At 41.8% G+C, this 13885-nt stretch overlaps 1 protein-coding gene and 1 pseudogene across 3 annotated transcripts in view; both read left to right on the top strand.

Moving 5' to 3' along the window:
- The window catches only part of PATJ (PATJ crumbs cell polarity complex component), a 290169-nt gene that overhangs the window by 29817 nt on the left and 246467 nt on the right, over nt 1–13885 (top strand). For both annotated transcript variants that reach the window (XM_080921989.1, XM_080921990.1), the window contains 4 exons: nt 543–642; nt 2966–3057; nt 4643–4784; nt 9463–9603. In XM_080921989.1, the coding sequence (XP_080778115.1) occupies nt 543–642; nt 2966–3057; nt 4643–4784; nt 9463–9603 (475 nt within the window). The remainder of the gene's footprint in view (nt 1–542; nt 643–2965; nt 3058–4642; nt 4785–9462; nt 9604–13885) is intronic.
- LOC308424246 (prothymosin alpha-like) lies at nt 10874–11165 on the top strand (annotated as a pseudogene). Its single transcript has one exon. The product of its transcript is annotated as a prothymosin alpha-like (transcript).

The raw sequence follows: 13885 nt of genomic DNA, 5'->3' as shown, positions 1-13885 counted from the left end.
AAGTTGTTACACATTTAGCAGCTGAAGCAGTACCTGTGGTTAGTTTGCAGTTGTGTAGGTCAGAATTCAGCATTGGCTTGGCTGGGTTTTCTGCTTAGCTTCTTGTAAGGACGAGTGAAGGTGTTGGTTCATCTGCACCCCGTGAGCCTGTTCAGGTTGGTGGAAGAATGCAGTTCTTTGCTGTAGGACAACGGCCTTTTCTTTGTTGGCCTCCAGCCAGAACATTTTTCAAGGGCCTCTTATGGTAGGTCCCCTTGTTCCCATCTTTCTTGTATGATCATTCCATCTTCATACTACAAGTTGATCTCCTCTGTTTAAAATGTTTTTCTTTTCCCTTTCTGCTACCAGCAGGAGAAAACTCTGCTATTTGGAGGGTTCTGATTAGGCTCACGTGAATGATCTCCCCTTTGTCGTGTAATATTATAATAGGGGTAGGTCCAGGGATCAGGAATCAGAACAAACGTGGCAAGCTGGATGCACAGATTGACTATATAGAGTTATGCAACTGAAAAAGTAACCAAACCTGTCTTATTTCCCTATAGGACAGTTCTCTTTTTGAAACTTACAATGTTGAACTTGTTAAAAAAGATGGTCAGAGTCTTGGGATTAGAATTGTTGGCTATGTTGGAACAGCTCATCCAGGTAAATGAATATTTCTACTTCATATTTGGGATAATTATAAAGGATATTAAGGTTTCTACATAATAAAATTAAGTACTTGCAGCCTTTAATTTAAACATCAAAATAAAATCCCGAATCTATAATAGCAAGCAGTTACTTTCCTGTGACCAGAGCCACATTTTGTTCCAGTGGTTTAACAGCTGCTTATAGTCAGCACCAAAGGGTCTTTAGTAACATTTGCACTTCACTTTCCTTTGCTTCTAAAGTAGCTCTGTTTTGGATACTTTGTGACTGTAACATGTCATGCAGTATTATGTCAGGGATAAAGTAGGTTGATCACTGCATAGCCTATATATTGTAAGTGCTCAAACCATATTAGTCTGTGTTTAATCATGAGAAAAGACAGAATAAATATTTTATTAGAACCTTTTTTTTTCTTTTATATAAGGGGAATTTGGTGTGAGAATGAATAAATTTTTCAGCTGTTACCTGAAAGTTAGGAGTCACTTTCACTCTTGGTTTTCTCTTGGTTATTAAAGATTTACTAGGTTAAATAAAAGTAACCTTTATAAAATACTTGGTAGTTACATGAAAATTTAGTTATGAAGTAGTCTAGTTTTTCTGAAAAGTAGCAAGTATAGAGTGTTAATTGCTTAAAAGCAAATTATCATCATGCATGGAGCAGGTGGAGAGATTAAGAATATTCACAGGTCTGAAGGAAAAATCACGAGACCACTCTGTGCTACTTTAACCTAATGAAATATCTGATTTCAAAATTCTGATTCTTCTATGTGCCACCATTTTTTTTAGGATTAGAATTTAAATAAGTTCCTTAAAAGCTGAATATAAACATAAAACTAATGTTTTACCAAACATGTTGAGTCATCCCTACCTTCTGCCTGGTTACAGACTTGTGGCTGAGCACCTAAACACCTGTCCCAGTGCCTGAGCGGAAGTTGGTGAATGAGAGAAAAATTACTGTTTGTGTTACTGAGTACAGAAAGGAATCTTTTTACTTATTTATCCTGAAAACCCATGAGGGCTTGGGTGTTTAGGGAAGGATGAGCAAGTGAGTTAGAAAGTGAGGTGTTTGAAATACCAGCATGTTTTAAAAACATGCATACAAATAATTTGTACTTTGTTGTGTTTATTGTTGGGGTTTTGCTGGGGGTTGATTCAGAATGGTGGCTGCTCCTGTAATGTCAAGGCAGCAGCTGAGTGGATGGTTATTTGAGCTCACAAGTTTGAGGCTATCCTGGGCAACACAGGGAACCTTCATCTTAGAAACTGAAACAAGCAAAAGAAGTCAGTCTATTCAGGGAGTGTAACTGAAGTATAAGAACCTTTACTGCGTAACGATAACTGAAAATACGTGCTGTAGTAGAGAAGCTAGCAACTGTACAGGAAGCTCAGGAAGGAGCATTAGAGCTGGTAATGAGCAAGGAAGGGGATTAGGTAGGAAAGATGTAATATGAGACTGCGTCAGGAAGGCACTCGACAAGCACAGAGGCCGCCTGGGTGTCAGGCCCTGTAGAAGGAATAATCTGGAAATGGTACTGAAGAATACTTTCCTGTTATTGAACACTTGGGGTGTCATTCAGGATGTGTTGACTGTTGTTGTGCTGACAGTGGAAATGTAATAATAATCATTAAGAGGTAGTTTTTAAATTTCACAATTTCCCTTGTATATGGTTATCATTTTGTAGCTATTTGTGATTAAATATTTAATTTTACAGTGTAAGGATTGTTTAACGTTGCTGAGCTCATTCTCTGTTTTAAGATTATTACATGTGTACACGGGTGTGTAGAGGACCTCCCGTGTAGAGGTCCCAGGGCCGTTTTGTGGGGTTAATCCACCTTCATGTGTGTTCCTATGGTTGAACTCAGGCCATCACCCTGCCTCAGTTCTAGCTTTTTGAAAGACCACATGTGCGTTCTTTTTATCTGGATGATGTACACGGGCACTGATCTACACACAGGTAAACTGTGTGTGAGTCTTGTCAGGATGCTAGTGAAACCGGTGCGATCGTGCGCTGAGTCGGCAGTGTGAGCAGAGACCGACCGGGTTCGTCTGCCCTGCGGAGGCCCAGCTTAGAGACAGGCATTCTTACAGGTCCACTACTGATTCTTTTCCAGAAGGGTAGTCATCAGTCAGCTCACTTTTAATTCAGGTCACTGTGATGGTGACAGTTTGAAATAATCCATCAGTTTCCCTGCATGTGTTCAAAATAGTATTTATTAAGTCTCTAGTCAGCCTCTTTAGCTAATTAACAACCTCTTGACAGAATTTTGTAATCGGGTCCTAATTTTAGCTGTCTCTTTTTCTGTGTGTGTGCACCTTCAGGGGAAGCTTCAGGGATTTATGTGAAGAGTATAATCCCAGGCAGCGCTGCCTACCACAATGGCCAAATTCAAGTCAATGATAAAATTGTGGCTGTAAGTAATGATTTTCTGTTGTACAATTGACACCTGTAGGAGAAATGTTTGTCTTCTGTTATATGCTAAAGAAGTTTAATTTAGTTTATTTTATATTATTTGTTTGTTTTAGTTTTTGCTTTTATATATATTTTGAGACAGGGTCTCACTGCTTAGCCTTGGCTGGTCTAGAACTCAGTCTGTAGACCAGGATGGTCTTGAATTCAGAGACCACCTGCCTCTGCCTCTCAAGGGGTGAGATTAAAGATGTACTCCACCTTGTTAGTTCATAATGTTTTTAAAGTTAATTTTATTGCAGTGAAATCACACTGATTTCAGCTTTTACATGATTTGTTTCTAGTCAAACAAGAAATAGTCCACTAAACATATTTATAGAAAAAATTGTATGTTTACTTAAATAAATAAATGTATGCATGGAAATGTATCTGAAAGATGTTTTATATCCCTTGGGAAACATTCTTTAAGAGTTTGGGTGTTTATCCATTTTACATACAGTGAAGAATCTATTTGCCAGTTCTTCTTGCTGCTTTTTCTACTTAGAATAATTTGAGTCTACCAAAAATTGAAATGCTTTTATGTATTTGAGAATATAGCATTTTGTTAGTTAAAATGAATCTCCCGTTTTAGTCGTAAATATCTCTGTGCTTTGCCGTCTATTCATGTTATACACGTGTTCCACACTGACTTACACAGACCGCATGCTGATCAGTCCATCTGAGGAATGCCGGGAATGTCTTCTGATGATCTGCAGGGGCTGGAGGCCAGCAGAAGCATTGCATGCTTGCCTTGCTTCTTGCACATACATTTTTTAGAACATTAGAAGACTAGATGGGAAATGAGTGTGTTTCTGTGGAAAACATCACAGAATAATACCAAACAGAGATAACACTTCAATATTAGTAATTAAGTTTTGTTATATTTTAAGAATAATATATAACAACCAGATTTTATAGCTTTTTACATTTTAAAAATTTTGACTATCATTATAACCCCTTTGCCTCTGTCAGGCTGATATTTAAAAATATGGGACTTAAGAATATAAGATTGTGGCTGGAGAGATGGCTCAGTGGTTAGGAACACTGACTGCTCTTCCAAAGGTCCTGAATTCAAATCCCAGCAACCACATGGTGACTCACCATCATCTGTAATGAGATCTGATGCCCTCTTCTGGTGTGTCTGAAGACAGCTACAGTGTACTTATATATAATAAATAAATAAATCCTTAAAAAGAAAGATTATAAGATTGAATTTTTGTTTTAGTTTACATGTAAGTTTGTCAGCCAAGCTGGTTTTTTATCCAAACTGCTTTCTAGTCTAATATGTAGTATTTGGGGGAGTAAAATTAGTTACCCCATTTTCTTCAGCACTGCTAGAATGAAAAGTGGGAGTAGCTGAGAGGCATGATTGGTTGGTAGCTCATCCTCTAACCCAAGAGGCTGAGGCAGAAGTGCTGTGAAGTTGAGGCCAGCTTGGGCTGTCTCCTGAGTTGGCTTCTCTGCACTACATAGTGAGACCCTGTGTTAAAATCCAAAACAAAAATGGCCACACTTTACTTGCAACTCTGCTCTGTCTCCTGATCTCATAGGTGGATGGTGTGAACATTCAGGGGTTTGCCAATCAGGATGTGGTTGAGGTATTGCGGAATGCAGGGCAGGTGGTGCACCTGACCCTAGTTCGAAGGAAACCATCTCTATCTGCTTCTCCGTTTGAACAGCCTTCAAGCACAGGTAATTCTTCCTTCTGTCCCTCTCTTCTCCACAGAGCTGGGAGTTGGGGTAGGAAACTGCACGTATCTCATGTAATGCAGTTGTGGGTAGGTGAGTCACCTGTCTGAGAGGACTTTCCCCAGTCTGTGCAGTATAACAACCCAAATGACAGGAAGCAAGCACGGACTGAGTCCCGAGCTCTCTAATAGAGACAGAAATCACTTTTTGATCTAGGACCCTTCATTTGTCTCCTACCTTGACATTTCTTAAGCTTCATTTTCAGATTGCTTAAAAAAAAAAAAAAACTTATTTATGGAGGTCAGACAAGAGAGGGCATCAGATGCCTTGGAACTTGAGTTATAGAGAATTTTAAGTTACCTTGTGAGAGCTGGAAATGAAACCCAGGTCCTCTGGAAGAGCAGTGAGTGCTCTAAACTACTGAGCATCTCTTCAGCCCCTGTAGTTGACATTAAAAAAGGAACTATTATTAACTCCAGTTTCACCAGGCATAGTGATGTGTATCTTTAACCTGAGCACTCAGGGGCCAGAGGTGGTTCCAGACCAGTCAGGGTAAAATGGGGAGGCCTTGTTTACATTCCAAACGTAAACGAACAAACTCAAGTTCCAGGGGATCAACGTCCTCTTTTCTGACCTCTAGGCACCAGGTGGTCACATAGCACATATTTGTACATGCAGTCTAATCACTTATACACAAAATAAATAAATCTGTAAAGAAAAAAAACATACTAGTTGCTTTTCTCCTTGTCGTGACCAAATACACACCAAGAAACAGTTTTAGAAAGGAAGGAACGGGGTCATTCTCAGTCACGGTGCATGAATAACCAGAGATTTCTTTTTCTTTTTTTGTTGGTTTTTGGTAAAGGCTAGCCTGAACCACATAAGGTCTGCCTGCTTCTGCTTCCCACGTGTTGTTGTTAAAGGCATACACACCACCTCTTGGCTAGAGATTCCTTTCTTAGTTGTTCTGAATCCCATCAAGTTGACAGTAATATTTACACGGTGTGTGGGGTCCACACTTTGGATCTTAGCCCTCAGAGGCAGGTGGAAAACTTATGAATTCAAGGCCAGCGTGGTCTCTAGATCAGCAAGGGTTACATCGTGAGATCTTTCCTGTCTTAAAAAGGAAACCAAGCTAGGCATGGTGGCACACACCTTTAATTCCAGCTCTCAGGAGGCAGAGGCAGGTGGATCTCTGGAGTCTGAGGCCAGCACGGTCTCCATAGTGATTTCTAGGACAGCCAGGGCTATGCAGAGAGATTTTGTCTTAAAACCAAAGCAAGCTAAACCGAAGCAAACAAAAGATTAACCTTCACAATCACTGTTGAGCGTTCTCTGGTCCGTGTATGTACATTACAGACCCGCCTATCTGTAGAACTTCCCGAGGTTTTGTGATTGAAACTTCATGTCACTAACGTCCGTCTTTCTTCCTTCTCGGCTGTCGTTTTACTGTTTCGATGAGTTTGACTGCAGAAAACACAAACGGTAGAGTCATGAAGTGTTTGTCCTTCTCTACTGAGCTAACTTTATTTCACACAGTATCCTCCACACTCATCCATGCCTAGCAACTGATTAGATTTTCTTTTAAAGGATCAATAATATTTATTGTTTGTCTATGTGCATTTCATTTATATATTTATGCTAAGTGTTCACTGCAGCTGCATCTCTGTCTTGGTTATTATAAATAAATAATGCTTCAATTAATGATAGGCATTTCTTATCCTAGTGCTATGTATGCATTTACCTATGCGTCAGATGATTAATGATCTAAAAAATACTCTGTGAGTGGTTTAGAAGTCTCATGTTACGGTCCTGAGAGTTTGGTGTATGTTTGAGCTCTTTGTTGTTAGGACATTTCAAGCGTATAGAACAGAGGAGAACGAACACCCAGTCACCTTCTAATGTCTCACAGCTGCCATCTTCCCATATTTCTTCTGAATCATTTTAGAGTGAGTGGTGTTGCAATCCCAAAGATAACGATGTTTTCTTAACCAAACATAATGTTGTTGTAAGCAAGAGAAGTAATAGTAATATCTAATCGTGAATACTTTGTACATATTTAAGATTTCCCAGTTGGTGGTACCATGGAGGCCAAGGGTAAGAGGACAAGAATGCTTGTTGAGCAGGCATGAAGATCTGATTCAGATGCAAGAAATGAGCATGGCTGTACCTAGCCTCTGAGTGCATGGACACCAGCACACTGATTGTATGTGCACGTTTACAGACACACACACACACAATTCCCATTTGCTGTAAAATGTCGTTTGTATTTTCTATCCTATTCCTTTTGACTCCTCCCTTAAAGTCCTTCCTAAACCATGTATCCCGTGTATGGTGATTCTCTGGCTTCTGAGTATAGAAAAGCCTCTTATCCCTGCTTCATGCTTTTTTCTTCTTTTCTGAAGGGATTAATCTTTGACACTAAAATGCCACAACCTGAACTCAATTGTTTCCTTGTAGCCTTGTTTTTTTTTTTTTTTTTTTTAAGAACCGTTTTATTGGTCTTTGTGAGTTTCACGCCATGCTCCCCAAATTTACTCATTTCTCATACCTGCCCTTCACCCTTGCAACCTCTCCCCTAAAAGGAAAAACAAGCCTTATTGTGGAAGCTATAGCGTGTCACAGTGCTCCACAGTAAACCGTTTTCATACTTCTTTGCTTATAAAATGTTCCTTGCAATGAGTCACTGGTCCACCACTGTCAATGCTACTGTGTTGTCCTGGCAAGGTGCAGGGGCGGCCCTCCAGAATGCTGCAGCCGGTGAGGGGGCAGGGCCAGCTCTCCTGCCTAATGCATGGTGGTAAGGGGCAAGAGGGTAGGGGCGGAGAACATCTTTTCCTCATCCACCGTCTCTCCCACACTCATTCTGGGCTCACCCACACCTCTCCTGTGCTTCCTGGGTCACACTTACTCTGTGTTCACCCACACCTCTCCTGTGCTCTTGGGTCACACTCATTCTATGCTCACCCACACCTCTCCTGTGCTTCCTGGGTCACACTCATTCTATGCTCACCCACACCTCTCCTGTGCTTCCTGGGTCACACTCATTCTATGCTCACCCATACCTCTCCTGTGCTTCCTGGATCACATTTATTCTGTGTTCACCCACACCTCTCCTGTGCTTCCTGGGTGATGGAAGGATCAGCTCTCCTGTTCTCACAGCCCTCGGGTCCAGCTCCCCCATGATGTCTAGGGATCCCCTCGGTCTGCACAGGCCCCAGTAATCAGCGTGGTTCTGGATGGCAGCCCAGACCAGGGCTATCCACCTGGAAACAGACTCCTGCTGCTGCAGGGCCATGAACCCAGACATGCCCCTCGGTGGTAGCATAGAACAGAGTGTCACAATGACCTTAGGTGGCATCACTGTCTACTCATATCACTGTTCCTCACTACTCTTGATTTTCTAGTCCTGCCTTTCTTCATGGTGTCCACGTCCTTCTGCGTCTTTCTTCCATTTCTCCACCACCCACTTGCTCTGGGTCTGGGGTTGTCTCAGCAGTGGTCTCAGTACTATTCCCTGCCCGTGCAGTAGGGCTCATCTTGGGTGTGGTCTGTCTTCCTGGGCCTTACTGGACTGGTTTGTCTCAGGCTAGCTCCCTGTCTGCCCTGGTCGTTCCACTCTGGAGAGTTTCTTGTGTTCATTGCTGCCTGGACTCCGTGGCCCCAGGTGGGGGTTGTCTTCTCTCAGGCTACACCTTGTATTTTTAATAAAAAGTTTTACAAAGAGCTAGAGAGATAGCTCAGTGATTAAAGCTCTTCTGCTCTTACAGAGGGCCCAGATGTGGTTTGCAGAACCCAGTGATAGCTCGTGACCATTCATAACTTTAGTTCTAAGGGATTTGACACCCTCTTCCATCCTCTGATGTCAGAAGGCCCACACTTGATTATGTACATACACTAAGGCAAAAACACTTGTATACATTACAAAATGATATATTCAAATTTAAAAAATTCTTTTCAAATGATGGGAATTATTTTTTAAGAGCTGAAAGTCTCTAAAGTGTGGCTTGTGCATCCTTTCTTCTGTTGAAGAGACACTTAGTGATTTTTTTTCTTATAAATCACAACATTTAATTGGGGCTGGCTTACGGTTTCAGAGGTGCAGTCCATTATCATCAATGCGAGAGCATGGCAGCCTCCAGGCAGGCATGGTACACGTAGAGCTGAGAGTTCTCCATCTTCATCCGAAGGAAGACGGGAACAGACAACACTTAGTGATTTGCCGACAACTTTGAACCTTATTTGCTTCAGTTGAGGAAAAAGGGGGTACACCATCTGCACCTAGGGGAGGTCCCCCCAGTATCAGAGGTTGCTTCAGTTCACACCAGCTTGATGGTCCAGCCTATTTGCATATGTTGCTGAATACCTGTTGAGAACAGCAAGAACATACAGCCTCTGGTTGCGTTCTTATTTCTTTTCTTTTCTAAAGCTATAGTTTAAAAAAAAATCTCCCTGTTCTGTCGTGGTTTAACCTTGCTTTTCACTTTCATTTTTTGCACTTCTTCATTTTTTGAATACTATCAAGCTATTTTTGTGATTAACTTCCTCTCAGAACACCTTAGTATAAAGGAATTATGTGCAGCAGCCCAGGGAAGGGCAAATGGGAACGAAATAAAGCTTATTTGGATGTGGCCCCCATGGCCAACAGGACTAGTGATTTAAGCCCCATTTCTTATTTCAGACACTGTTGCAGAACCACCTAACGTACCAGACCTAACTGGATGCCTGAAGCCAGAAACTCATTTGAGTATGGAAGCAGAGGAAACCGAAGAAAGGCCTGATAATCTAACACAGGACACTGTACAAGCCTTAGAAAAACCAGGTGGGCCCACAGCCTTTACTGTAGAGTACTTCAGCCTGTTTGTTTAGTAACCATTTCTTCTCTATGATTAATATGGTGTGGCATACACAGAATCAGACTCAGACCTATGCAATAAAGGCAGTGTTACATCAAGAACTTTGTAAAGTTACAAATATTCTAATTACCAGGTAGCAACCAACAACACATATAAAAGCAGTTTAAATCTGATGGAAGCTCATGATGTAGATACCTTAGCAGGTTAAGATGGGCTGCTTTTCTTGGGATGTACTGTTATTGTATTGTGATGCCTAGCATGTATGAGGACCTAGGTTCAATCCCTAGACTACCACCAACCTCATACCCCACCCCAAAAATTTAAATAAAATGGGATATTTTGAGCGCAGTCTTAACATCATGTTAATCTATTTGGTAGCAGAGCACCAAATGTATTTTTGTTTAATTGTGTTTCAAATGAGTATTTATTAGTATGCAATAACTACATAGCATTTTAATTACTATGTATTCTTATTTAGATTGAGAAGTATTCTTACTTAGATTACTTATTTAGATATAAATCATATTTATACCTAAATATTTTATCTATTCATTTGTATCATCAATCATCTATTTGTCTGTTTATCTGTGTGGTGTGTGTTTTCTCTTAATGAAAATTAGTAACATAAATTTTTCATTTGTTGCATCAAATGACTAGGCTGCTTTATATCTAATTTTTTTTAATTGTTTCCAACTCTGACCTTTGACACTTCAGTTGTTTTGGGGATTCCCTTCTGCAAGAATTATAGCTTGGTTCCTTCTACACAGTCCTGAGCAAAGCTTTGCCAGCTAAGTGAAACTGCTTAAAATATTTATTACATTTGTGTTCCAGAGAAGCTGGCTTTTGACTTCTTTATGCCTTTAGGAAAGGTTGCCGGAAGGAAGGTATTAATGTCTCAAGATAAGGGTTTAGGAGCGCCCTGACCCCTTTGCATACACTAGAATGCAATTAACTGCCCCACTGGTTACCCTGAAAAGCCATCTTTGCATTGTTCCCGGGTTGTGCTCCAAGATCACTGCAGCCACCTTCCCTGCCCACCCTCTGCCCACCTTCCCTGCCCACCCTCTGCCCACCTTCCCTGCCCACCCTCTGCCCACCTTCCCTGCCCACCCTCTGCCCACCTTCTCTGCCCACCTTCTCTACCCACCGCCTCTCCAATGCCTCCTCCAATGCGAACTCCAGCAGCAGCTTTCTCGACTAATCCCTTACTCTCAGTTTGGGACCACCAGCGAGCCCATGTCAGACATGGCAGAGGTCACCACCAGGGACTTGAAGGAGAAGAAGGAGGTTGTGGAGGAGCCAGAGAATGGAAGAGATGCACCTGCCAATGGGAATGCCCAAAATGAGGAAAATGGGGAGCAAGAGGCTGACAATGAGAGATACATGAAGAGGAGGAAGAAGGTGACGGTGAGGAAGACGATGGAGATGAAGATGAGGAAGCTGAGGCTCCTAGGGGCAATCGGGTAGCTGAGGATGATGAGGATGAGGATGTTGACACCAAGAAGCAGAGACTGATGAGGATGACTAGACAGCAGAGGAAAAGCTAACCTTAGCACCGTGACCTATTCACCCTCCACCTCCCGTCTCAGAATTCAAACGTGGTCACCTTCCAGTAGAGAAGCAGGCCCCGCCCGTCCACAGCGGGCACTGCCACCCACAGCTGACATGAGCTCTTCACCACCCCACCAAAACCACAACATGAGTTGGCAACATGGGAGGAAAAAAACCAGAACTTCCCAGGCTCTGCTTTTTTTCTTAAAAATACTTTAAAAGAAAAATTTGTTTGTATTTTTTATTTACATTTTATATTTTGTACATATTGTTAGGGGTGAGCCATTTTTAATGATAACTGTGACAGAGCCATCCTTCAGTGTTTTCTGTCCTACTTCAGACTTTACCTGTGGTGTGACCATGTTCATTATAATCTCAAAGGAGAAAAAAAAACAAAAACAACAACAAAACCAATCTTATTCGGAGCATCCAGTAACTTTGCATGTGTATGTATCTAACTGTACTATAAGTAGTTGGTTTGTATGAAAGGGTGAAAAAGGTCAAAGATAGTTTTTTTCCTTTTGACTATGAAGTTGCTGTTTATTTTTTTGGCCTGTTTGATATATGTGTGAGACAATAATAAACCGGAATTTTATTTTGCTGAGTTGTTCTAAAGGAAAAAAAAAAAAGCTAGTAACTGTTGCTCTTTTAATTTAGTTGAGTTCAGATAAATATCAATGGGTTACTAGGAAAAATCAAATATCTTGAAATTAAAAATAGTCTTAGAAGTATTTATCTTATTACTGTTGTTATTGTTTCTGAGAAAAGGCATTACTGCATAGCTCAGGATAGCCCAGAATTCACAGCACTCCTGTCTCCACTTCCCCTGTGCTGTGCCCATGCTTTGCTTTCCTTTTCTTTCCTACTCCCCACCCCCACCCCCAGTCCCCAACCTGCCCCCAGTGTAGTCTCAGTGTCTCCCTGGTGGCTTTAGACTTGCTGTACAGACTAGGCTGGGTTCAGACTCAAAGAGATCTGCCTGCTGCTGCCATCTGAGTGTTTATTAAAGTGGGAATGAACATGTACACCGTCACGTGGACACAGAATTTAAGCATGGTTTTAGAATGAATTTCACTGCATTTCCCACACATGTGGCTAACTTCACTGGCACGTGTGACCACCTCTCCTGACTGCTGTGCTCAGTCTCTGCATGCTGAGAGCTCAGCATGGTCTTGTTATGGCCTTCTATGCCCTTTTTCTTTTGTTTTTTTTTTCTTCTTTTGAGTTGCTGCAAGCAGATTAGCCTCCTTCCTCAGGAGGAACTGGTGAAACTCAGTGCTCCCCTCACTTGAGCGGCCCTCTGCCTCTGACTACTGTGTTTGTAAGCCTAGAGTTCTCTCAGTACATTACAGATTTGGTTCAGAGTCATTAAGCAGATATGAAACTACGTTTGGAAGACACCGAACAGGCAAACCGTTGAAACTTTCAATGATTTTGGTAAAGGGACCAGAAAGGTGGTGTAGTGGGTAAAGGGACTTGCAGTGACCTTAAAAGCCAAGGTTAATTCCCAGAACCTGGAAGGGTGAAGGAGAAAACCTGCTCCACAGAAGTTGTCCTCCACGTCCTCATGTGTGTTGCACCTTACAGGACACCACCGAGACCCCCGCTAGTCTTCTTACCTAAATTCTGAGAAATTAAAAACAGAAAAGGAACCTGGTGAGAACTCACACTTCCGTAAGGAAATCTTCACAGGAGCGCATGCTACTTAAGTGATTTTGGTACTTGCTTTAACAGTATCTTTGATTAGCTGCCCCCAAATGTAATCTAGCACATCAGTCAGCATAGTTATTTCCTGGATGTTCTTCTGTAAGTGGAGTAGTTTTTTTCTTTAGTGTGCATTGGTCTTAGTCTCTGATATTCTGAAGTTAGCCCGGTTAACTTAGTGATCTGTGGTGCATAGGTAAGCATTCTGTGAGCCACAGTGAGCAGCTCTGAAGATGGATGGGCTGGTGCTGCATGCCCACTGTAGGCAGATAGCTCTGTCACTTGTGATAGGCGTTCCCAGACAATCTTACAGCAGAAATGAGAAGCTTAGCTTAGACCTGGAGCCTTTCAATCCTCTGCTATTAGTATGGACGTAGGTGCAGATGATAGTTTCAGTACTTGGACTTTCATCTGTCAGGTAGTCTTCAGACTGCTCACTGCTCGACGGACTGGGGAAGACTGTATGGAGAGTAGGTCTGCACTTTAGATGTCTTTATCCTTCAAAATGATCTCGCCTGTACAACCGTGGTGCCATTAAGTCAGGAGCAGTCCTAGGGATTAAGCAGTAACAAAAGGCTGGTGTAAAGCCAAAGCTTCTGTCTGATAAACCTCAGGTCTGAGCTGGGCAGCCTCTCTGTCCATCCCGGCATGCGGGAGCCTGGCTGTGTTGTTTCCCTGTGTCTTGCTGGTTGCAGTGATAGCTCCATACACACTTACAGTCCCCATGGAGAGGAACAATGGTACTACTTTGAAAAGATTACCATTTAAATCAAATCTGTGCAAGACCTACAAATAAATCTAAGCTAGGCATATAGGATATCTACATAGACACTATATATTCAAATCTCACTTGTAACTCATCACTTTCAAGCACTCCTGAACAAAAGCCTCTTCACAGTTAACCAGCGGTGGTTTTACATTGTCTATTAGCCTTGTAAGTCACTTTGATTTACGTTACCAGGTAGATTTGAATAAATACATTTTCCTCTTTCC

The sequence above is a fragment of the Micromys minutus genome, assembly GCF_963924665.1.
Source record: "Micromys minutus genome assembly, chromosome: 9".
In the NCBI taxonomy this organism is placed as follows: domain Eukaryota; kingdom Metazoa; phylum Chordata; class Mammalia; order Rodentia; family Muridae; genus Micromys; species Micromys minutus.
The sequence above is the reverse complement of the archived record's forward strand: the minus strand, read 5'-3'. Positions and strand labels throughout refer to the sequence as shown.